Raw genomic sequence first — 25,442 nt, 5'->3', positions numbered from 1 at the left:
AATCGCCGAACAATCGATTGGCAGGCATAATCGATTGCCAATGCCTGCCGATCGATTAGATCGCCGATCGATCGCTAATGCCTGCCGATCGATTAGCTCGGCGATCGATTGCTCATGCCTGCCGATCGATTAGATCGGCGATCGATTGATCGCGACTGCCGATCGATTAGATCGGCGATCGATTGCTCATGCCTGCCGATCGATTAGATCGGCGATCGATTGATCGCGACTGCCGATCGATTAGATCGGCGATCGATTGCTCGCGACTGCCGATCGATTAGCTCGGCGATCGATTGCTCGCGACTGCCGATCGATCATATCGGCGATCGATTGCTCATGCCTGCCGATCGATTAGATCGGCGATCGATTGATCGCGACTGCCGATCGATTAGATCGGCGATCGATTGATCGCGACTGCCGATCGATCATATCGGCGATCGACTCCTCATGCCTGCCGATCGATTAGATCGGCGATCGATTGCTAATGCCTGCCGATCGATTAGCTCGGCAATCGATTGCTCATGCCTGCCGATCGATTAGATCGGCGATCGATTGATCGCGACTGCCGATCGATCATATCGGCGATCGATTGCTAATGCCTGCCGATCGATTAGCTCGGCAATCGATTGATCGCGACTGCCGATCGATTAGATCGGCGATCGATTGCTAATGCCTGCCGATCGATTAGATCGGCGATCGATTGCTCATGCCTGCCGATCGATTAGATCGGCGATCGATTGCTCATGCCTGCCGATCGATTAGATCGGCGATCGATTGCTAATGCCTGCCGATCGATTAGCTCGGCGATCGATTGCTAATGCCTGCCGATCGATTAGATCGGCGATCGATTGCTCATGCCTGCCGATCGATTAGATCGGCGATCGATTGCTAATGCCTGGAATCTCTTAGATTGGTGATCGATTGCTAATGCCTGCCGATCGATTGTTATTGATTGCTAATGAGCGCTGATCTATTGCTTGACACTCATTACACACTCGTGTTTGGGGATGGAGGGGCCGTGTTTGGGGGGATGGAGGAGCCGTGTTTGGGGGATGGAGGGGCCGTGTTTGGGGGATGGAGGGGCTGTGTTTGGGGGGATGGAGGGGCCGTGTTTGGGGGATGGAGGGGCCGTGTTTGGGGGATGGAGGGGCCGTGTTTGGGGGATGGAGGGGCCGTGTTTGGGGGATGGAGGAGCCGTGTTTGGGGGATGGAGGGGCCGTGTTTGGGGGATGGAGGAGCTGTGTTTGGGGGATGGAGGAGCTGTGTTTGGGGGATGGAGGAGCCGTGTTTGGGGGATGGAGGGGCCGTGTTTGGGGATGGAGGGGCCGTGTTTGGGGGGATGGAGGGGCTGTGTTTGGGGGATGGAGGGGCTGTGTTTGGGGGATGGAGGAGCCGTGTTTGGGGGATGGAGGAGCCGTGTTTGGGGGATGGAGGGGCTGTGTTTGGGGGATGGAGGAGCCGTGTTTGGGGGGATGGAGGGGCTGTGTTTGGGGGATGGAGGAGCCGTGTTTGGGGGATGGAGGGGCCGTGTTTGGGGATGGAGGGGCCGTGTTTGGGGGGATGGAGGGGCTGTGTTTGGGGGATGGAGGGGCTGTGTTTGGGGGATGGAGGAGCCGTGTTTGGGGGATGGAGGAGCCGTGTTTGGGGGATGGAGGAGCTGTGTTTGGGGGATGGAGGAGCCGTGTTTGGGGGATGGAGGGGCCGTGTTTGGGGATGGAGGGGCCGTGTTTGGGGGGATGGAGGGGCTGTGTTTGGGGGGATGGAGGGGCCGTGTTTGGGGGGATGGAGGGGCCGTGTTTGGGGATGGAGGGGCCGTGTTTGGGGGATGGAGGGGCCGTGTTTGGGGATGGAGGGGCCGTGTTTGGGGGATGGAGGGGCCGTGTTTGGGGGATGGAGGGGCCGTGTTTGGGGGGATGGAGGGGCTGTGTTTGGGGGATGGAGGGGCCGTGTTTGGGGATGGAGGGGCTGTGTTTGGGGGATGGAGGGGCTGTGTTTGGGGGATGGAGGAGCCGTGTTTGGGGGATGGAGGGGCTGTGTTTGGGGGATGGAGGGGCTGTGTTTGGGGGGATGGAGGGGCCGTGTTTGGGGATGGAGGGGCCGTGTTTGGGGGGATGGAGGGGCCGTGTTTGGGGGGATGGAGGGGCTGTGTTTGGGGGGTGCAAAGGCTGTTTTTGGGAGGTGCAAAGGCTGTTTTTTGGGAGGATTGCTCTCCCTCAGTATCAGAGGAGCTGGCACAGGTGCTCTGGAGTGTGCTGGAAGCTGGCAGGGGAACTCTGCTTTATCTGGCCTTCAGATGGAGCAAAATATTGTCTCAAATGTGCATTGCTGAGGTCAGGGCGGCCATGGGGGTCGCACAGGGGGAGCAGGAAGCTTTTCAGGGAGCTTTTCTCACATTGCACCCAGCCTGGGTGGGGTTGGGGGTATTTTAAGGCACCAGCACTCTGCTGAAGTTGTGCCACCAGCAGCAGTGACACATTTCCCCCTCCCCTCCTCCGTGTCTCTGCAGTCGCTCTCTCAGCACAAATTCATCTGCTCCGTGCCCTTCTGCCTGTTTGATTTGTGCTCCTGCTCCCTTTCCAACAGAGCTGAGTGGCGAGAAGGAGCTGCAGGAGACCACACTGGGCTCTCAGGGTGCCAGAGATGCTTTCCAATAATTGAATTTAAAAAACCCTCCAGGAATCCCATTCCAGCAGGAGAGAAATAGGGAGGGGGACAAAAAGGAGCCCCAGGCACTGAGGGTGTCTCAGCTGCTGAGGTGGGTGGAGGTGGAATGAGATGAGCTTTAAGAATTCCAGAATTCCCTGATTCCTGACTCTCAGAATCAGGGATGTGCCTTTTGCTTTGTTGGTGACCCCCTTAATGACCCTGCTCGGTGCCAAAACCAAACTGGCCACAGTCCCTGGAGCTTTGGGGCAGGGTTTGCTCAGGGATTGCTGCCTGGGTGAGCAGTGTCTGGAGCTGAGGGACCTGTGGGGAGCAATTCCCACGCAGTGTGCTGGAGGAAGGACAGCACTCAGCACCGGGGATGTTCCCTTTGCCTCCTGCAGCTGTTTTGGGCTTCTCCCCATCCATTTGAGTGACTCACAACTGTCAGTGCCTTGGGTGCTATTAATACCTCACTAAGAACTGGATTCTGAGTGTTTTTATTTTTATTTTCTTTGTGGAGGAGCCAGGGGAAGGATGGGGTTTAACAAATAACTCCTCCCTGTGTGGCTGGGCCTTGGTGAGAGCGAGCAGACAGCGCTGCCCACAAAAACAATTTGCTCAAAATCCATCCAGAAAGAGCTGACCACACTTTTATTTGGAGAAGCTGTGCCAGAAACAGCATTCCCGTGCCTGCAGAGAGGGGACTGCAGGCTCCAGCCAGTCAAAAAGGAGCTGGATTTTTCCATTTTAGGTCTTTGCGTGGTCCAGGCTGGTGGCCTGGGATCCAGCTCGTCCCTGGCACCTCGTCCAAGCAGGATGCTGGAGGAAGTCTTGGATTTGGAGGAGAAACCTCCCTGAGAGGCAGCAGCAGGGGACTGGGGGCTGGGGTGAGGCTCTGTTTGGGTGATGCAGTGATCCAGAACAGCCAGATCCCATCCAAAAAAGGACCTTGAGCCTTCAAAGTGAGTAAGGGGATCACAGAATGACAGAATTCCCTCAGCTGGGAGCCACCCACAAGGATCACTGAGTTCTTGATCCCTGGCCCTGCACAGGACACCCCAGAATCCCACCCTGAGCCTGAGAGCAGTGTCCAAATGCTGAGTTTTGGTATTTTAGGGGTATTTTAAGCCATGAGCAGGATTCTGAAGCTGTGGCACCAGAAGCAATGGCTCATTGTCCCTCTCCCCTTGGCTCCAGTGCTGCTGGAAGTGTCCAGGGGCTGGGCTGGCTGCTTTGGGGCTCTCCCTGTCCTTACAGGGGTGCAGGGGGACCACTGGAGCAGGGAGAGCCCCCAGAGCAGCCCCTGGGACCCCTCTGTGGTGCCTGTGGGGATGGAGAGCAGCTCTGCCCATCCCATGGGGCTGGAGAGGGGACAATGGCCCTGGGATCCATCCCATGGGGATGGAGAGGGGACAGTGGCTCTGGGATCCATCCCATGGGGCTGGAGAGGGGACAGTGGCTCTGGGATCCATCCCATGGCCATTCCCATCCTTCCCCCACTGGATGTGCTCCCCATACATAACCAGACATTTTCCTGCTGTGGCCCAGGTCAAACTGGAGCCCCAGTGCCAGGGTTTGATGTGGGGTTTGTGCCCCAATGGTGTCACAGCCCCAAGGGATGGGGGACAGGAGGGACAGGAGGCTCCTCCTGAGCTCCCCGTTGTCTTTGGGGGCAGAGCAAGATGTGCAGGCTCCAGGCTAGGTTGTGTAAATCTCGTTAGAAAGCCATTCCCAGCTAATGAAACCCTGGGAGAGAGGGATTTGGCTTCCCAGCCCTCAGCCTTGCAGCAGAGGCTGGAATAAATCCATCTCCACTCGTGTGTGGGCTGCTCTGCCCTCTCCCCCAGCACGGGAGGGTTTTACTGGGGGAGCAGCCCCAGGTCAGCATTTGGTGCATCTGCACCTCAATAATTTCAGGTGATAATTATAGTCTCTTTTAAAAACAAAAGAAAAAACAAACAAACAAACAAAAAGAAAAAACAAACAAAAACAAACAAACAAAAAACTCCAAATCTGCCCCTGCCATGCAAAGAAACCTCACCTGGCCTTTAATGCTCGTGCAGGGAGGGAGAGCAGCCATGTAAATAATTCTGCTCCCCCTGCAGCCCGCTGGGCTCTGGGTATTAATTCCAGGGGCCAGAGCTGTTAAGGAAAGCTGTGAGACGAGGGATGTGAGATAAATGCTCCTCATCTCGTTCGTGGGGGCTGGGATGTGCCCACCACAGCCACGGATCCCACTCGGGGTCACGTTTGTTTGCCTGTGCCTTTATTGCTCCGAGTGGGAATTTAGCAGCTCCTAGCGGGTGAAATACGATTGTCTTTGTGCTCCACGGCCAGCCTGGGCTTTGCTGAACTTCTGAGAGCAGCTGCTGCAATATTTGGGTTTATTAACACACAGACAAGGCAGGGACACAGCCCTGGGCTCCAGCTGCTGCATTTCTGTCCCTTCTCTGCAGGTTTGGGGTGATTTGGGCACCCAGGGCTGGCTGCCATCCCCATCCCTGACCCCTCCTGTCCCAGCCCATCCTTGTGCTGGGTCTTCTCTTCCCTGCAGGCACCGAGGCAGGAATTGCTCTGCTCTCTGCTTTCTCTTCATTTATCTGCTTCTTCCTCTTTCTCACCTCTGTTTATCCATATATCCATATATCTATCTCCCTATATATTTATATTTATGCAAATCCAGCTGTGTAGAGGCATCCAGGCCCACTGGGACAGCACAGGCTGCTGGAAATATTTCCAGTTTTGCTTTGCCTTTCCCCCTGCCTGTCCCAAAGAACACAGAGGTATCCTGTGCATGCCAGGAAGTCTCTGAAGGCTTGAACAATATTTCTTTTCTGCCTCTAACTAATCTTTTTTAATGCTTGACAGCCTCATGTTCTGTAATTGAATGCATTTTATTTAGAAAATAACATTTAGTGCCACTTTGGATTTCCAATTATTCTTCAATCGGACTTTGAGGGCCTGATGTCTTTGTCACTTGGATGTGTGCAAGGGATGGCAACATCAGAGCAGACAACAGCAAATTATTTCCACTACTGATTACTAGGCTTGGGAGGAAAATATGCAGGGACAAATTTAGTCTCAGCATAAATGTATGAAAATGAGTTAAAGCATTGCAGCAGCAGCTCTGTGCTGTGGCTCAGTGGGGATGGGAAGAACCAGCCTGGCTCATCCTGGCAACACCCAGGGAACCTTTGGGAGGAAGGGAAGGGAGAAAAACCTCAGGGGATGAGAGCTGCAGTGATCCCAGATGGATCTGTCTGTGCTGCTCGGGATGGGCTTTGAAAAGAAAAAAGCCTCCCCAAACAGATAAATAAATCCATCACAAACCCCACATAACTGCTTGCCAAAGGAGCAGCCGCCTGCTCCCACCTCGTGGGTGCCCTTTGTGCTCCCAGAGGACACGGGGGTTTCATCTGGAGCTGCCAGGGCAGGTTTAGGGTGGATATTTAGGAAAAGGCTCTTCCCCCATTGGGTGCTGGGCACGGTCCCAGAGCTCCAGGAGTGCTTGGACAGCACTCCAGGGATGCCCAAGGTGGGATTTTGGGGTGTCTGTACACGGTCAGGGCTTGGATCCTTGTGGGTCCCTTCAGCTCGGGATATTCCAGGATTCTCTGATCCTTTTCCTGCCTGTACAAAGTGTTGGTGGGGCTCTGCTGTGCCCAGTGGAATTCCACAGCCTGGGAATGGAGAGAGAGCAGCAGGATGCCCCTGTTGGTCTAAATCTGCCCTTGGGAGTCTAAACCATCCCTTCAGGGCTCCTCTTTGGCCTTGAGACAAGTCTGGCACCTTATCAGGGTGAGATGCCCAAGGCTACCATGGGCAGGGCCAGCCCAGCTCCGTCTTCCCTATGGGAAAAGCAAAATTCCTTGTCAGAGCAGTAAATTGGCAAAACCCAATGAATTTCCCGGTCTCCAACGTGAGCAGTGTCTTAAACTTGAGCCCAAACTGATTTGGTGTGCGTGGAGGGGGGAGGATCCCTTTAGAGTGATCAAACCTTGTGTTCTGACAGCTCTCCGTGTTCCCTGAATCTCAGCTCTGCTGTCTCCCGAGGTTTTTCCTTGGTCCTCTCTGCCGTGTCCAGGGTGGACAGACCCTGCCCTGGGACACTGGGCTCCTTCTGTGGGCACAAGGGCTTAGAGCTCATTTTCCCCCAGAACTCGAGAGTTTGGGATGTGTTTAGGAGGGCTCATTCCTCACGCTGGCAGTCGGGTTCCTAAATTATTTTTGACAGCGGCACGTAATGATATACAAATGGGAAAGTGATGGAGTAGCAGAAAATTGACTGGCAAGGACAGCGTGATGGAGTTGGAGAGCAATCCCTGCTAAAAAGCCGTGGAGGCTGAGGAGTGATCCTGGAGCAAACACGGAGCAGAGCCCTCGCCAGGCTGTGGGACAGCAGTGACACCACCCTGTGACCTTTACAGCTACTTGGGGCACTCAGATGCTTTGGATTTTCAAGGCTCTGTAAAATTAAACAAACCAGCCGTGCCTGGGATGTTCCTCCCAGGTTTCTGCAGTGTTTGAACAGTTTGAGGAGCTCTGAATGGTTCAGAAATGGGGAATTGAGGGTTGCTGTTGTTCCTGCTCTGTGTGCAGCAGATCCTTGTGGCTCTGGAGATTGGAGCAGGGTCTGGGATGGCTGTGCTGAATCTCCCCAGCATTGCCACAGAGCTCGCTTGGAAAGGCAGCATCCCATGGGATGTGGGCTCTGAGGGATGAACCTTGCAACTCTGCCAGCCAGGATTCATAAATCCTAGAGTATGGAAGGGACCCACAGGGATCATCCAGTCCAAATCCTGCACAGACACCCCAAAACCTCACCCCGTGCATCCCAGGGAGTGGTGTCCAAACACTCCTGGGGCTCTGGCAGCCTTGGGGCCATTCCCTGGAGAGCCTGGGCAGTGCCCAGCACTCTGGGGAATGTGGAATGCTGTGCTGGAAAAGCAGGCAGAGGGAAATGGGCACTGAAGGAGCCAGAGGGGCTGGATGGCATCACTGGGTGCCCAGCCCCTTCTGTGGGCAGAGCTGCTGCTGGATAAATCCTGCCAGGCACACACGAGGTGCGGGGCAGAGCTGGGGCTGGGCCATTGAAACTTGGCCTGCCTGTGCCAAGAAAACAAACAGAAAGGGCCAGTCAAAGCTTTTCAGTGTCATTGACACCCTCGGACGTGCCAGAGCCGGGAACAAAGGCGGCTTTGAGGCACAGCACAGGCTGGGAGGCTGCAGGGAGCAGGCAGATGTGGGGCTGTGCCCACCCTGTGCGCCCTGGCCACTCGGGCACGTGGGGCCATGGCAAGGTGGGTGGCAGGACACAGCCTGGGCTCGCTCCTCGGCAAGGAGGGCAAGCTAAATGTGGTCCCTCTGTGTGCCAGGGGTGGCAGGTGGCCAGGCACTGAGGGGTCCTGTAGGGACAGCAGAACATTCCTGCTCCCTGTGTCCAGGCACAAGGCAAAGGCAGCTCTGCCTCCAAGGACACTGGCCCGAAGTGGCACAGAGTGCTGCCAGCGATTTGGGGCACTCCTGTGCCCTCCAAAAAGTGCCAGGCAGGGACCTTCAGCCCATCACGGTTTGGGGAAGAGCAGCTTGGGGATGGACACAGGGATGGACACGGGGATGGACAGCCTGGGGATGGACACGGGGCACTGGTGCCATCCCTGTGCTGTCCCCCCTGCACTGCCCTCCCCAGCGCTGCTCCCTCACCATAAACTGGGGAGAATGTTTCCCTGGAGTCCAAACCATCCCTTCAGAGCTGTGCCCTGCTGGGCCGGCTGTACCCACGGGGGGTGGGTCCAGGACACCGCCAGGTGTTGGGGACCGCCAGGTGTGACCCGGGTCTGTGGCTTCGGCTGCTTTGCTCCAACACAGCAAAGCAAGGGTTAAGCACAGGCCCCTCTGGAGAGAGGGAAATAACCCCAGGGACCCCGGCATCCCTCGCTGTGCTCCAGCTGCCTCCGTGCATGTGCTGCTCATTTTTCATACCGAGCACAGCTGCCGCCAGCAGCTCTGTCCTACCCCTGTTGCTGCCAGTTTTATGAGCAAAGAATAAAGAGGGGGAGCACATCAAGCACCGAGGTTCATTTGCCAATTGTCAGGCTGCCGGGGCACAGGGACCGAGCCATGGCAGGCACCTTCTCATCAGCGCTGCTCTTTATTCATCCCCACAAGCTGCTCTCGTGTTTGGAGGAAGGACCTGCTGCTGCTCGTGTTCTTATCAAGGGTTTGGCCTGATTTGCTGGGTGGGATGGGAGGAGCTGCCTTCCCTGGGATCTCTCCAGGGTGAGAGATCGATGCAATCAGCACAGGCTGAGCACCCGGGGCTGGCAGAGCCCAGAGCTGCCCCTCTTCCTTCAGCTGGGTAATGAGGAGCTCTGGAGAGGGGGAAGAGAGGTCACACGTGGAGTGGGACTATTAACCCCGTCCCTTGCCAGCCACCCTGCAGAGAAATGCCCTTGGAGCAGCTGCTCCAGCTCTGGGTTCCAGCAGGGAGGCAGCTGGGGCCAGGGAAGGTCCCTTCCAGGGGGATTCGCCCCCACTGGGAGCTTTGCAGCTGACAAACATCGTGCCAGGCACCAGGCTTGGTCCAGAAGTGATGGTTTCATGGCAGAAAGAGCCACTCTCGTGGGTCCCTGTGCCCTGCTCCCTGCCAGAGGCAGAAGACAGAGCAGGTCATGGATCCACCAACTCTTCTCCTGGTTTTTGGCATTCCCAAGTTGTCCTTAATGATCCCATCCCTGCAGGTCTGTTCAGTGCCATCCCCTTTCAGCCTCCTGGGGCAATGATTCCCCTTTTTCCCAGCCTCTCTGGGAGCTCAGGGCTACCAGTTCCCACAGCAGCCAGTTCATTCTGTGCTCTCCAATCCCTTCCAAGCCCAGAGCTTTTCCTGGAGCTGATCTGTAGGTAGGCTCAGCAGCAGGCTGCAGGATCCCCCTCGCAGTCTGTTGGGTCTGCTGCTGTACTGACGCCAGTGATATTTATGGAAATGCATGCAGAAGTTCCTCAGGCTCTGATGGAGCAGAAATCGTTTCATGGCATTATTTGCCCAAAATGCCACCGTTCTGAGCGCTGGATCCGGACACTGAGAAGCTGATGTCAGAGCGACTGTTCACAGCAGGGGCTGATGTGGCTTCCAGGGACAAGTGCCCTGGCACTTGTGGCAGCCCTGGGAGCGTTCATGCAGCAGTTCTGGGGTTTGTGTGGGAGCTCTGGGCTCGTATCAGCCCTGCCTTCATCAAAGCAATGCCACAGCCCCAGAGCTGCTCTTTAATTCCACATCTCCCATGCAGCCAAACAGCAGCCCAAGGAGAAGCAGGTAAAGATCAAAGCTGAACCCTTCACCCGACCTTCTCTGGCTACAAAAACCATCCCAGCTCGTGTTTCCCACAATGGGAGGCCCTTGCTTGATGCTCCCACTTTCCCAGGGGCGATTCCAAGCCGCAGGATCAGTGTTTGCTCTGGGAGCAGGGAGGGAGGGCAGGGGGTGGTTAAAGCGCTCGTTGTGGTGGCACCACAAATGAAGTCACGTCCCAAGGGACGGGGATGTTGTGGGGAAGGTTTGGTGGGTGAAAACCGCAGTGCTGTGACTCGTGACCCAGCAAAACCCCAAATTGTGTTTAAAGTGTTTAAAGTAAGCCCCAGGCTGGAGCTGTTTCCTTTGCCTCCGTCTTGGCTCGCTGCCTTGGCTCCTCGGATCACTCATCCTGTGGTTAGAGCTGCTCAGGACTCACCCCAGTCCTTAGGAAAGGAATGTTAAAGGGCTGTTGTGTAAACCAACCTCTGTCTGAACAGGCTTCGTTTTCAGTGTAAATCTGCTGCAGGGAATGATTTAACCTTCATCGATTTTTTTTTTTCTTTTTTTTTGTATTATTTCATTAAGTAAGATTTATACAGGTATAGTATTGGAAAGGTCATCCATCCCCCGAGCTGTGGGAAGAGCTCTGAGCATTCCTCCCTCTCCACTTGGTTGTTTTACCCCTGGTTTCAGCTGGGAAAGCACCAAGCCTGGGTTTTGTTGCCTTCCTGGGAAGTGAATTTCTCCCTGCCTGGTACCCAGAGCCCCCTCAGCCCTCCTGGCCCCCATTCCCACACTCAGTGAATCCTCCAGCAGCAGTTTCAGCTGGAGCAGCCTGGAGCTGCTGTGTGCCCTTTCCCCAAGGGATTGCATCCCAGCTGGGGTGAAGCAGGGACTTATTCCCCTCCTCTCCCTCAGGAAAATGGGATATTGGATTTGCAGCAGGGACCCGGGCTCTGCGCTCAGCATCTCTGGATGCTCCACTGCTCCTGTACCCCTGAAATGAGAAATTCTGTGTCTCTCTTGTTTACTGATATGTGATGAGGCTGAGTGAGGGTTTTTTTGCAGATATTAAGATCCCGAAGCAGCAAACCTCAGTGGTTTGCCAGCACAGCCTGGGTGTGCTTCCAGTGCTCTCTTTATCCCACAGCTCTGAGCATCCCCAGCCCCCGAGCACAGTGCTGCAGCTCCACAGGCTGAGGCAGCAGAGCTGGGAAGGAGCTTTTGCAGCTTTTCTAGCAGCAACCTGTTCTCCAGGGCTTTTCTGAGCCCTGAGAACAGATGGCTGGGCTGGAGGCTGAGATGCGAGGACAAGGGACTCGTGTTGACATTACCTTTACCAGAGTGCCTTTCATCATTAGCATGTAAATGCCAGCAAACACCCAGGAATTATCCATCTATGATCTCTTCATCAGAAGAGGCCTCTGATCAGGTTAATCTCACTTTCCCAGCGTGGAAAGGAGGATGCTGAGCAGCTGTACCCACCAGCAAGGGGAAGTGGATTGAATTTCTGAGAGGGAAGGATGCTGCGAGCACCAGGTTTCAAGTGGCTCGTCAGTGATTGCTTTGGCTCTTGCACAGCGCTGCCAGGGCTGAAGGAGCAGCGCTGATGGTGCTGATTGAGCCTGGTGGGGCTGCTCCTCCGGGCAGGTGCCCTGGCACACCTTGGGTGGCTGTTGCACAGCCCAGCTCCCAGCCCGCTGCATTTTCCATCCTCTCACTGATCTCTTCTCCCTCTCGAGAAGCAGAAGCCAAAGCAAGCATGGGGGAGGGTGGAGGAAATGTGTTTTAACAGTAAATACGGCCTTGTTATTTATCAATGCAGAGTAATTGAAGTAATTTCATGTCGGTTTTAAATGCAGCGCCCAGGGATCTAATCTATCTGTCTAATATTAATGGGGAATATTTGCTTGCCTCATTCATTCATTACTGTTTTCATTAAGACTCTAGTCCCATTTAGGAGTCTGTTTGTCATTTTAAACTCTTCTGTTTTATCTTAGCCTGCCACAATCCTTTTTAACAACTTAAGTGAATCCGTGAGTTGCAGGCTGGCAGCTTGGGGGAAGGGGCTCTGCTGTCTGGCGTGTGCTTCTCCTGGGGAGACAGGAGAAACAGACGGCAGGCAGCAGGCTCGGAGCCTCCCTGGGCTCCACACCCCGGCCATTCTGGGTTTTCACAGCAGAGCTGGGTCTGTTCTTCCCAGCACGGACATCCCTGCTCGGCCACAGCCGCAGTGACTGCAGCTTTGGAGGCTCCGTCATTGCCCAGGCAGCCCAGGGAGCTGCTCGGAGCAGGGATGTTGTTCAGGGATGCTCAGGGTGTCCCCAGATGGGTGCTCTGGTTCCTCCCAAGGTGTGTCCCCCTTCTGAGGCATCCCCACCTTCACGGTATCACAGAACCATGGGATGATTTGGCTTGGAAAGGACCTTAAAATCCTCCCAGTGCCACCCCTGCCGTGGCAGGGACATCTCCCACTGTCCCAGGTGCTCCAAGCTCTGTCCAGCCTGACCTCGGGCACTGCCAGGGATGCAGGGGCAGCCACAGCTCCTCTGTGCCCACCCTCCCAGAATGGATTCTCCTCCCACTGCCCAATGCCAGGGGCTCTGTCCCTGGCCCTGCTCTGCTCCTGGAGCTGGGAGGAGCCCAGGGAGCATCACCTGCAGGGCTGGGTGGGAGCAGGGCTGGGTGGGAGCAGGGATGGGTGGGCAGCAGGGCTGGGTGGGAGCAGAGCTGGGTGGGCAGCAGGGATGGGTGGCAGCAGGGCTGGGCATCCCTGAGCTGGAGGCGTCCAAGCCTAATTAGAGTCCCGGGGAAGGGGAGCATTGTGCTGTTAATGACTCTCTGGCAAAATGTTCTGACTAAAACAATAATTTTAATAAGCACAGCCCGATTGTGAGTGTTCGTTGAACACCTAATTACATTGGTTACCGCTCCAAAATCGTTCCGAATTCTATTTTTTGCTGTTTTCTCGCCAAATGGAGAGGGGAAGAAGCACACAGTTTATAATTATTCACCTTAATTAATTTTCTGAGCTCCTGGTAGAACTTTTAAATGCCTGCAGGGAGCACGCCAGGAGTTCCAGGGCAGCCAGGCAAAGCTCAGAACACAAGGGCCGTGAACTGATGCGAGATGAAAGTTTGCTGTGTTGGATTGATCCCCACCTGAGCACAGAAGTTTTGGAAGGCTGTCCCCCTTTCATCCTGATTAATGAGTTCCCCTGAGGCCTGGGCTGATCAAAGGGCAGTGCTCATCAGCTGCTGGCCGTGGCAGGGTGGCCAACACGGGGAGCCACTCGTGGTGGCAGCAGTGATGTCCCCTGGCAGGAGAGCAGGGACATCATCCTGGAACCCAGATGGGCCCAGGGGGGAGTCCCACAGCAGCAGGGAGGAGCAGGGGAGCTCCTGCCTGGATCACAATCCGGACTTCCTGGAACACATTTGACCCTTTTTGTGCAGTCAAGAACAAAACCACAGCTCCCCTGAGGTTTTCCAGGGATCCAGGCACGTGGACCCATCACAGCAGAGCCCTGTCCTTGAGGGGGAGAGCTTTGGCATCCCATTCCTCGTTATTGGCACTTGTACTCCCTCATCACCCCCTTTTCTTGTCGGGGAGAGGTTCTGTGGGTCAGCTCTGCAAGCAACTGAGTGCTTTGGGTCCCAAAAGAGAAGGATCTGCTGAGGGTCCTGTCCTCCCCAGCTGCCATCCCTGTGTGGGGACACCGAGCTGTCACCAGCACCCCGGGGACAGGAGCAGCTCAGAGGAGCCAGGCAGGAATATGTGGCTGCACCTCTTCATTTAATCCATGAATTTTGCTGCATTTGCCATTCTAGAAGCTCCTGTGAATACCTCAGCCAGGTCTGCGCTCCAGATTTTATTTCAGCGCTGAAGATGAAGGAATTGCTTCCCGATCTGGTGTGTGCACGAGGTGTTTGCAGCTCTGCAGGCAGCGGGCACACGGAGATGGAGGCGGCCGCGCATCCCCAGCCTCACAATTCCCAGCTGCAGATGGTCCCTGCGAGGCAGGAGGCAGAGCTGGGGCTGCCAAGGCACTGTGGAGCGGTGGCTGTCACCCAGAGCTGGCACTGCTGTGCCAGTCTGAGCAGGGGGGGATGCCGGGGTGGGATCCCAAAGGCTGGGCTGAGCCTCCACCCACAGCCGGAGGGTGAGGGATGGGACACCCGGTGCCTGTGCCAGGCAGGGGCCACCTGCCCCTGTGCCACCTCCTGCAGCCCAGAGTGTCACTGTCACCTGCCGGGGGCAGAGGAGGAGCTGCCAGAGCCACCAGACCGAGCATCCCATGAACAACCACGTGCTGGAGATGAAAACCCATTTCCCCTCCTGCAGGTCTGAACGAGACTGTGCTGCTCCTGGGAGCGGGGCTGGGATCGCTGCCTGGCACTTTGTTATTCCAACAAACCCCGCTCAGATGTTCCATATTGATGTGATGATTAACTCGAGCCGTGGTAAACCACAGGAAAGCGTTTGTCTGCAGGAGCCTGTGTGCCAGAACATGAGGCTGCTCCGAGCCCTGCCGGGATGCTGGGCCGGATGGATGGAGCAAACTCTGGCTCGAGGACAATTTTCCTACTCGAGCAAGCCTCACTTCGGGATATTTGCTATTTTCTCAGTCTTTCTTGCTTCCCAGAGGAGGCTGTCCTTGCTTTCATCACGTCCCCCAGGAGCCTGGCACGGCGCAGGGAGGGTGTGAGGGAGCCAAGGAGAAGGGAATGTTTGCAGAAGATCTGATCCCTCACTCGGGGAGTGCCGGCTCCCCTGTGCTGCAGCACAGCCTGTCCCCCTCTGATGTTAATGATGTTCTTAGAGCAGCAAAGCCAAGCCCAGCGCAGAGGTTGCCCGGATCAGAGTTGAAGGGGCTCTCTCCGCGTGCATCCGCAGCGCTGTAATTAAATAATCCCCTGGTAGCCATGGCAACGTTGTCCCCGTGTCCTCTCCCACTCGCTGCTTCTCTGCCAGAACTTGCCGGCGTTGATTTGGTTCTGACAGCTCTGAGAGCCCTCCCTGCCGTGCCCGGGGTGTGGGGGAGCAGAGCTGCTCCTGCAGGAGCTGGACCTGGGGCAGAGCTGCCCCTCAGTGCTCCTGCCTGCTCTGAGCATCCCTGGGGCGCAGGGATGGGGGACAGAGCCATTCCCACCTTTGGGATGCTCCTCAGTGATCTGTGGTTAAAAGTCTCCCTTTTCCTCTCCTCTGTGTCCTGGCTCTGCCCCATGGATGCATTTCCTGCATCCCACTCCCTCCTGCTCCTTCCACGCTCCTCGCTGGATCAGTCTCGGGGTGTCTGAGATCTCCACGAGGCAGGAGCAGCAGTTCCAGGCAGGAATTTCCACAGCCCGAGGCACGTTGCACCCACGTGTCTTGCTCAGCAGAGCCAGAGCGTTCCCATCCCTGCACACTGGGATTTCTCTTGGCCAAGGTTTCCAGCAGGATATTCCACCTGGAGCTCTGGGTGGAGGAGCAGTGGGAAGAGGAGCCTGTCAAACTTTTTCCAGCCCTCTGGGAAAGTCTGACTTTATTTTCTCTGTCACCCTGACACATTAATGGCTGTAGCTGAGGTGTCCCCCTTGCTCCTTCCCACACTTTTTCACGTCTCCTGCCCCAGCACAAAGCGGAGTTTTCTCATGAATAAAGGAAAGAATCAAATCTCATTGGAAAGTTCATCAACTTTGGGCTCCTGCTCAGTGAGTGATAGATGGCTTTAATTATACTGAACTAGTTGGCATCTCTACTCCACTCCCCAAAGTCATTAAAAATAGATTTTCTGTTTGAACTCCAGCCCCCCGAGGGGTCTGTGGGCAGCCTGCCGTGGCTCTGAGATGCTCCAGGGGCTGTCTCCAGCCAGGGGAGGTCACAGGCCTGGGCTGGTAGCACGCTAAAGCTGTGGAAACTTTGCTTTGGCTGTTTATTTAGGTATTTATTTATTTATTTATTTATTTGGAACGGTTTCCTTGCATTTATTTGCTCTAGGGGCTGGCAGAGTTAGAATTCGTGTGTTTTGGAGAGTCTGTACTGATTTTTTGGTGTTTTTGTTTTTTTTGGGGGGGGGGTTTGTTTTGGGTTTTTTTTTTGTTTGTTTGTTTCTAATTTATTTTATTTTGCTAATGTTATGGGTCAGGCAGTCAGGGACAGCAGTAATGAGGCTTTATCACTGAATGGTTGAGCAGCAGCAGGTTCGTTTTGGCAGGGAGAGAGGAAGAGAGGTCAGGGTCGGGCTGGGGGGAGCAGGGCCGTGCCCCCAGGAGCCAGGAGATCCCCCAGCAGTGTTGGATTCTTGGCTGTTGTCCTTCACACAGATGCTCCTCCAGAGACATTGTTCAAAACCCTCTGTGTGGCTTTTAAAGAATTATCATGTGCAGAAGCCGCAGCTTCTGAGCAGAAAAAGAAACGAAGCGCTCAACATCAAATCATCTCTAATGAACTCTTATTCACATAATTCCAACCCTCCGTTATTTATAGAGCGCAGCGAGAGCATCCAGCTCCTCACAAACATGAAACGAGCCCTGAGCTGCATTTAAATCACGGGGACAGATCCTGCCAAGCCTCCCTTTGTGCCTATGAGCAGGGCTGGGGGATTTTGGGGCTGTCCTGACCTCCAGGCTGGCTCAGAGCTCAGCGTGCTGGGCTGATTTTAGGGCAAACCCCGTGACCTGCCTGGGTGCTGTGGTGGCTGGTGTCTACCACAGGGAATGCTGAAAGCTGTGGGATGCTTGTTTGGTTTGAAAAACACGTGTTTGCCTCTGGCAGCGTGGTGGCTGCAGCACTGGTGTGCACTGGGAAGTGCTGGGGGGGTCACTGGGAGGGGATGGGGTGGGTGTGGGCAGTGTCAGGCACAGGTAAGTCCTGGATGGGCCATCCTGGGGCGCTGTTCCTGCCACCAGGCTCCTGGGCTTGCTCCCACCCCACCTGTGAAGTGCTTTTTGCTCCTTAGAAGGGAGAGGCAAAGCAGCAAAGCCCACAGATCACCTGTGGCCAGGAATCAAACCCACCTGTGGCCAGGAATCAAACCCCAGCCCTTCATTTCCACCTCTGATCCTGAATTTCTCTGCCCCATTCCCGAAGCTCTTTCCATGCAGGCAACCCCAGCTCTGCCCCTCACACTCCCCCCCATTTCCAGGGTCCCAAACCGAACCCCCCAGGGGCTCCACCTCGGCCAGAAAACACAACCCCGCTCCTCCCCGGGCGATTTCTGTTTCAGGAAAAGCTGTCGAGTGGGGCTGAGGAAACAAGAAGAATAGCAGCCCTATTGGTGCCGTGCTCAGAGAGGAACTGGGTTCTCACTGTGTCAACAGCACTTGGCGTGACAGTGGCCGTTGTTTGGGGAGACACTGCTCCTTTCAGAGCGGCTGCTGGGAGCCGGGTGCTGTTTTGACGGACAGAGCCAGAGCCATCCAACAGTTGTTTGAATTCGCAGCCAGTTGCAGGCACCGCTCCTGGGTGCTGCAGGGAGAGGATTATCTGCAGTGTTCGATAGGAGAAATGGGAAGAGAATCACGGAATCAGAGGATGGCCTGAGCTGGAAGGGAGGGTAAAGGTCACCTGCACACCTTCTGCTATCTCAGGTTGTTCCAAGGTCTGTCCAGCCTGGCTTTGAACACCTCCAGGCATAGGGAGTCCACAGTATCCTGCTCCAGTGCCTCCCAAACTTACAGGAAGGAATTCCTGCCATATTTTGGAGGAGAACTCTACAGGAGCTCAAGACAGGGGATGCAAACCCACCCTTCTGCAGGAGGTGGCAAAGGATGGGTTGGAAAGGTCAGAGCAGTTAAAAATGCTGGAGGTGGCAAAGGATGTGTTGGAAAGGTTAAAGTGGTTAAAAAGGTTAAAAATGTCTTTGCTGGAGCCAAGCAGTGACCTGTGGTTAAAGCCTGGTGTCGTTTTGAAGCCTTTGGGGGTTTCAGTGCTGGTAAATAGGTCAGGACCAGCATCGGGCAGGACATTCCTCGTGTGCTGGGAGAGGGGTTTGGGGCTGTTCCCACCTCTGCTCCCCTCTGTGGCATCTCTGGGAAGGGACAGGAACTTCCAGTGGGTCAGGCCTGGGGACACAAGTGGCTGCTGCTGGAAGGGCTCAGAGTGGCCAAAGCAGCGAAACACCCACCCGGACTAAACAAGCTGCCAAAATCCCAGAGATTTCTTCTCCCCCGGGGGAAGGGTGAGGCAGCAAAGCGTAAATCGGGGAAGAGAGGGCTCAGGGGATGCTCTGGCCAGGGGGGATCAAGGAGCTGGTGCCACCGTGGGAGCCTGGCTGGGGCTCTGCGTGCCCAGGACTCACCCGAGGGACGGGCTGAGCTCATGTCTCAGTCTCCAATAATTCGGAACGAATTCATTTCCTCGTGCGTGGCTGTCGTGTTCTGTGGCTCTGGGGCTGCCCTGGCTGTGCAGGGCAGAGCAGCACTGAGTGTTTGTGTTCCCTTGCAGGTGTCCCGGGTGCCCGTGGAGTCCTGTGAGCAGTACACGACCTGCCAGGAGTGCCTGAGCTCGGGGGACCCCCACTGCGGCTGGTGCTCCCTCCACCACATGTGAGTCCAGCCTTGGCCATTTCCCGGTGATAAAAGCAGCTCTCAGAGCTGCCCGGGGCCTCCCACACCAAACAAATGAGGCTGGAGCTCCTTAAATCTGTTTTTCTCTCCTTTGGACGTTCCCTGCATTGCAGCTCGGGTGCCACTGGAGCTCCCGGGGAGACGTGAAGGAAAATCAACTCCTGCTTCAGGAGCAGTGGCCAGGGTGATGTGGGCACCAAGGAAAACCAGAATTTAAACTGGTGGGGATGGAGGCCTGGTGCTTTGCACACCCCTCCTGGTGTTCTACACCCCCTGCTCTTTGCCCAGGCTCCAAATCCCAAATAACTTGGAATTCTTAAAGGCAACGGCAGACGTGATGCTGTGAGTGGGGCTTTGCTCCCAGCGAGGTTACAGCAGCAGGGCAGAGCATGGAGCCCTTTTACAAACCCCAGGAGATTTCAGTCCTACAAGGGGAGGTTTGAGCTGCTCGGGGGTCCCAGCTCCAGCCATTCCCGGGGGGATCCAGCAGCAGGGCTGGGAGCTGACAGCCCCCTCCCATCACCACGCACAAAGGGCTGAGGGTGCTTTTCTCCAGGGGAACTCCAGGAAATTCTCTCTGCATTCAGGAGGTGTCTGTGCCCTTCCTCTCTCTGCCCTGCCATAATGACGAGCACTTCCTAGGGCGGAAGGGAGACACCGGGCACAGGAGCCCGGGGAGGAGGGGAGAGCCTGGAGCAGGGGAATAGAAATCCCTGGGGCCCCGTGCCAGCTCCCGTGAATGCGGGGAGAGCGGGGAGGTGGGGGAGGCAGAGCTCAGGGACCCACACAGCAGCTCTTGGCCACTTGCCTGAGGAGCAGGTGCTGGGGGGGAGCAGGGAGCCGCAGGCTCCTCCGCAAATCCGGCCTGGATTCGGGGCTTTGGGGGGCACAGCAGCTCCCCACGGCGCCTTTGGGTCGTGGCCACGCTCGGGGAGCTGCAGGAGGAGCAGCTCAGCCCCTGAGCATCCCACAGGCTCCTTTTGGGAGGGGCTGGGGGTACCAGCAGAGCTCTGAGCATCCCAGGGCACTCTGGGCATCCTTTGGGGTTTTTTTAGTTTTTTTCCTCCCCAAGCGAGCCCTACAGCTGAGCCTGTAAGGGACACAGGCAGCTCAGGGTACAGCCTACCCTGAACCACCCTCTGTGCAGTCACGTCCAAAATCTTCACTGCCACAGCTCCTTTGTCAGAAGGGAATTATTTCCACCCCTGGGCACCCCCATCCCTCGGGCTCTGCCACCCCTGGGTGCCCTCTGGGCAGGGGCTGCTGCAGCAGGAGCTGTGCTGGGGGTGTTTGGTGCTGCTCCTCTGCAAGGATCAGCGAGCACTTCCCTCATGCTAATGAGCTGAATCTTCACAAGCCACCTGGGAAGCAGGTAAAGGTTGTTATCTTCATTTTGCAGAGACAAAACCCTCAATGACAAGAGGAGAGAAAAGTGTCATTTCCTCTGCCCTTTTGGCCGTGACATTTCAGCATTAACCTATTCCCAAGAAGGGCTCCTCCCCTGATGGGATTTCTCAACTCTCCCTTCAGGCACCTGCACTTTGGAGCAGTGATCATTTTTTAGCTTATATTTTTTTAAATTTTAAGCTGTAAATAATTGAGTTAATCTTGCTGTTCCTCGAAGCCTGTGTCATCTCTGTTTGGAGTCCCCAAGTGCTGGAGTGTTTGTATTTAATTTGTCATCTCTCCCCTTTCGTTCTCACCCCTTCCTGCTTCCAGCTGCTCCGTGGAAGGTGCTGGCTCGGGGTGGGGGGGATGCTCACACTGTGTTTAGGGATGGCTGAAAGGGTGAGGGGTGCAGGAGGAGGTGATTTGTACATCCTCTGCATGGGCAGAGGGATCCTTTGCTCTTTGGGAGCCAGCAGAGGCCTCCAGGAGATTGTCACAGGATCTCTCCAGCCCAGTGGGATCTGAAGCCTGCAAGACTTCCCCGTGCTGCTCTCTGCAAGTGTCTTATTGTCTCCAGGCCTATTTATCTCTGTTGGGGCTGTTGCCATAAATAGGATGATAAAAAAGAGCCATTCCAGTGAGTCAATGAGATAAAGGCTCCAGTCAAGAGCTCACTTTAGGGCTATCTTAGAGATTCACTTAAACCTCGATATTTCTTCCTTTGGCACCATTCATATTTAGCTCCTTTGTGCTCCAAAGGAAAAGGTACAAAAGCGAGAGGGTGAGGAGAGCAGCCCCAGCGTTTGTTGGGGATCACGGGGGTGGTTTGGAAGGGGAAAGTGGAAACTTCACTCACCTTCATCTAAAGCAAACAGCCTCACTCCCACTGTTCCATAGAATCCCACAGTGCTCAGGTTCAAAGGGACCTCAAAGGCAAGTTTGTCATCTGCACCCATGGAGGGGGGCTGGAAGGGAAGGATTCTCCCCAAATGACACAAACCAGGAAATCCTGGAGGGATGCCAGCACTGCAGTCTGGTTTGGAGCACTGATGGTCCTCCCTTGGTTCCCAGTGTGCTGGAAGCAGCTGGATTTCTCTGTGCTCCAAGGACACCTGCAGTACAGAACAGGGATAAGGAGCCATTCCCTGGAGCACAGGGAATGCCAGGAGCAGCCCCAGCCACCCTGGCATGCTCAGAGCCTTGATTCCTGCTGCTGGGAACGGGAAGGAGCTGGGAGCTCAAGGCATGAGCAGCAGCCAAGCACTGCTGGCAGCAGCTGGAAGCTCCCATTCCTGGCTGTGTCTCCCCCTCAGCTCCAGGAGGAGATGATTAGTGAGTGGTATGGTTTTAATTAGGACAGAGGCATTTAAGAGTGCCTGTTACTGCTTTCTGGTTTAGTTTGTGTGCAGATGATGAGTCCATGGCTCACCCCACACCCCCAGCACACGGGATTGGCAGCTCTGCATTGTGTCCCAGTGCAGGAATTACTCATGAGATATTCGGACTTGGTGTTTTTGCTGATCACAGAATATTTTCCAGTGCCCTTTAATCCTAACCTGGTGTCCAACACCTGCTCCCAGTGCGGGGCATGGCCAGCTCCTGCAGTGGAACATCTCCCCGGGGGGTTGGGGTGTGTGCTGTGCTCTGGGTGGGTGTTTTCCGTGCTCTGAGTGCTCCTGTGTGGCAGGTGCTCCCCGAGGGACCGCTGTGAGCGGGCAGAGGAGCCGTTCCGCTTCGCAGGGAGCATCAGCCAGTGCCTGAGCGTGGCCGTGCAGCCCAGCAGCATCTCCGTGTCTGAGCACAGCCTCCCGGTGAGCAGCGACAGGGGACAGGGGGACACAGGCACCTCCAGCAGGGAACACTGCACGCTCCAGCCTTTCCCCTTTCCCTCTGGCACAAATGTTTTCTCATGAAGTCACGCTCGCAGAGGGACAGGGGAGCCAAGGGGTCACGGGGGGGGGGGGGGGGGGTGGCAGAAATAAATTCCCCTTCCCCCGGTGCCTCAGCTCACATTTCCCTGGTTCTGTAGCTGGTGAAAGGAAAGGCTTTGTTTCCCAAAATCTCCTCTGTGAGCTGTGCTCAGGCCTGGCTCTCCGAAGCTTCCCAGCTGTTGCTGCCAGAGCCCCCCACGCCCCTGTGGCAGCTGGTCCTGCTGCCTCCCCTCTGCCCCCAGCACCCCGGGTAAAAACGGAGTGGGGAGAGGGGACTCAGCCCTCCAGGCACTGGTTTGACATGGGGACACTCCCCAGCTGTGGTGGGGACACTGTCCAGTGTGGTGGGGACACCCCCAGATGTGGTGGGGACACCCCCAGATGTGGTGGGGACACTGGGGACTTGCTCCTCCCAGGCCAGGGCAGGGTGGTGTCCCCTGTTTGTGCAGTGGGGTTTGAGCTCAGGGGTTTGGGGACGGTCCCTGCTGCTCTCAGGGTCCTGGCACAGGCACTGAGGGTGGCAAAGCTTCTGTAGAGCAACCAGGGGACAAAAATCTGCCATCGCCACCACTCCTGACCTGCAGCAGCCCAAGGCTCTGCAAGGTGGGTTTGTACCCATAAAAAACATCCTTGCCTTCCTTTGTCCTCCTCCCTTCCCCATGAAAGGGCAGCTGCCACCAGCTGTGGGCAGGTGGGTGATTTAAGGGTGATTTGCACATGGGAAAACAGGCGGGACTGGGGATTTGAGGGAGATTTGTGCAGCTCTGCCTGCTCACAGCTCTGCTTTGCTCCCTGGTGTCCCTGCTGCAGCTCAGCCTGCGGGTGAGTGATGCTCCAGACCTGAGTGCCGGGGTCAGCTGTCTCTTCGGGAACCTGAGCGAGGTGGAGGGGCAGGTGTCGGGCAGCCAGGTGGTTTGTGTGTCACCTGCAGCCAAAGATGTCCCTGCCATCCCCGTGGATCAGGGTGAGTGATGGCTCCTGGGCAGCGACACGGGGTCACACAGTGCAGGGCAGCTTGGGGAGCGTGGCCTGAGCCTTTGGGGCTGCTGCTGCAGAAATTCCTGCTGCTGTCAAAGCCTATTGAACCCAGGGACTGCATCCCTAGGAAATGCACCCCACACAGAGCACGATGGACTGGCAGCTGTGAGTGCTTGCCCTATCCTTCCTCCCTCCCTGTGCTGCCAGACAGCTGCCAGGGCAGGACAGGAGCCCTCTGTCCCCTCCAGGGTGGCTCAGGGTGGCCAGGAGCTCCCAGCCCTGCCAGATCAGGTGAATCTGGGAAGCAGGAATCTCCCCCAGGCCTGGCTCAGCACCACGACTAGGTGGCTGCAGTTTCTCTGTTTCAGTGCTGATCTCCTCATTAATGTCACCACTGTCATATTTTCTCTTCCTGTAACTGAAGCGCCACTGGCCTGGAGCTCATTTTCCCCCTGGCATCCTTCCAGGTGTCCTGGTGATGTCTTTGTGATTCTGAGGCATTTTATGGAGTCTGGGCCTTGAGGAACACTAGCCAGAGCCCAGTGGTAGCAGGGTCAGCACAGACTTCCCACAGCAGCCCCAAAAGAACAACCTGCTCTTAATTAACCCAGAGCTCAGGCTCCTGAAGAGCTCCACTGGTGCTTCACTCGTTTCCAGCAGTGGCTCCTTCTCTAGGAGATAATTCTGGGAGATGATGCCCAGGGAAGCTGTGGAGCCCAGTCCCTGGAAGTGGGTTGGATGGGGTTTGGAGCACCCTGGGATGGTGGAAGGTGTCCCAGCCCATGGCAGGGAGTGGCACTGGGTCTTTGAGGATCCCTTCCAACCCAAACCCTGACTCCACAATTCTGTTCCTGGGCTTTTTATACTGGAGAGTGAACCAGGGAACAGGGCAAGGTTCCAAAACCACTCCAAGGCAGCGTTTCCCCCACGTCTCTGATGCATTTTGCCATCAGGGCTGGTTTTTTAGAGGCGTTGCTGCACACGGGTACCCTGGGGGGCTCCAGGGCAGGGTGTGGGTGGGGGCCCAGGTGCTGGGAGATGAAAAGCCGAGCTCCCCCAGCTGCAGGTGGCTCAGTGGGCAGATCAGATCAGCCCGGGGGTGCTGCTGCTCCCCTCTGCCCTCGGGCAGCACTGACAGGCTCTGCTCTGTGTCCCCAGACTGGTTTGGTGTCGTGCTCCAGCTGAAGTCCCGGGAGACCGGCAGGACCTTCGTGAGCACCGAGTTCAAGTTCTACAACTGCAGTGCCCACCAGCTGTGAGTGCTCCTTCCCTACCCCCGACAGAGCCAAAATCCGGCCCAAAAGATCTGGGGAGTGGGCGCTGGGACTGGCCGGGGGGGTTGGCACAGCGCCTGGGGTCAGCACATACGGTGAGGGACAAGGGCAGGCACCTGCCCGGGGAGCGAGCTGGGAACAACCTGAGAGTGCTGGGGAACAACCTGAGAGTGCTGGGGAACAACCTCAACCTGCTGGTGCCCCCAAGCTGTGCAATCCTGCAACTGAGAGCTGGGATAGGGAAGGGAAGGGAAGGGAAGGGAAGGGAAGGGAAGGGAAGGGAAGGGAAGGGAAGGGAAGGGAAGGGAAGGGAAGGGAAGGGAAGGGAGATGTGGGCAGAGGGAGGTGGGATGCAAACCATGAGAGGTGGGCTGCAGGAGGGGCCGGTGGGATGCAGGAGGGGCCGGTGGGATGCAGGAGGGGCCGGTGGGATGCAGGAGGGGCCGGTGGGATGCAGGAGGGGCCGGTGGGATGCAGCCCAGGCGTGTGGGATGCCCAGTGGAGGCTCCGTGGAGGGGCTCAGCTTTGCTGAGGATGCGGGAATCACATCCCCCCAGGCACTGGAAGGCAGCAGGCAGCTGGCCGGCCTTAAAAACACATTTCAGAGACGTGAAGCATTTATGGATTTGTGTCTGGAAACAAAGCAAGCTCCAGCACTGTGGGCAGGACCTGCCAGCAGCTGGGTGGGGGTGGCAGGGCTGGGAGATCTCCTGGGGCAGGGGACACTGCTGGAGTCACCGAGTGCCAGCACAAGGTCACTCCCAACCTGCCTGTGCTGGGTTTGAAGCCTCAAGCTCCAGGGCCTTTCCTGCTGCACTTGGAAGAGGGGATGTGTGTTTGTGTGCTCACGGGCTTGGCTGGCCTCTGGTTTTTCTAGGCAGGCATTCGTTTTTAATTTAAATTTTGTTGTGAGCCACAGCACAGAGCAGAGGGAACGGGGATGACAGGGAATCCTTCATTCCCCTGTGCTGCCTGTGGGATCCATGTCCATAATCCCAATGATTCCTGTCCTGCTGCCCCTCATGCAGAGCTGTGTCCTCAGCTCCGTGTCCCTCTGCCAGGCTGTGCAGCACTTGCAGTGTCCCCGGGCTCCTCTGCATTCTCCTGCTTTGGAATCTGCCTGAGGAATGGGAATTCCAGGGACCCCTGTGCTCAGGGAGGAGCTGAGGTTTGGATCAGGAGAGGCTGTACATCCCTCCTGGGCTGTCAGAGGTTTGGATCAGGAAAGGTTGTACATCCCTCCTGGGCTGGCACTGGCTGTGCCTCCCCTGTTTGTGCCTGGAGATAAAGTGCTCACAGGGTGCTAAATTCTGCAGCACTTACCTCACTCCAGACTCGTTATCACAGGGTTCAAGGAGGGCACAGCCAGCCTGGCAGGAAT

The 25,442-nt window shown here is 56.2% G+C and overlaps 1 protein-coding gene across 1 annotated transcript in view; it reads left to right on the top strand.

Annotated features, from left to right (window-relative positions):
• The window catches only part of PLXNA2 (plexin A2), a 137,210-nt gene that overhangs the window by 58,968 nt on the left and 52,800 nt on the right, over positions 1-25,442 (top strand). The window contains exons 5-8 of the mRNA XM_014872645.2: positions 18,368-18,468; positions 21,566-21,689; positions 22,620-22,773; positions 23,946-24,042. Coding sequence (XP_014728131.2) covers positions 18,368-18,468; positions 21,566-21,689; positions 22,620-22,773; positions 23,946-24,042 — 476 coding nt within the window. The remainder of the gene's footprint in view (positions 1-18,367; positions 18,469-21,565; positions 21,690-22,619; positions 22,774-23,945; positions 24,043-25,442) is intronic.

The sequence above is a fragment of the Sturnus vulgaris genome, chromosome 29, assembly GCF_052056855.1.
Source record: "Sturnus vulgaris isolate bStuVul1 chromosome 29, bStuVul1.hap1, whole genome shotgun sequence".
Lineage (NCBI taxonomy): Eukaryota > Metazoa > Chordata > Aves > Passeriformes > Sturnidae > Sturnus > Sturnus vulgaris.
Note: the sequence above shows the minus strand (reverse complement) of the source record. Positions and strands in the feature narration are given on the sequence as shown.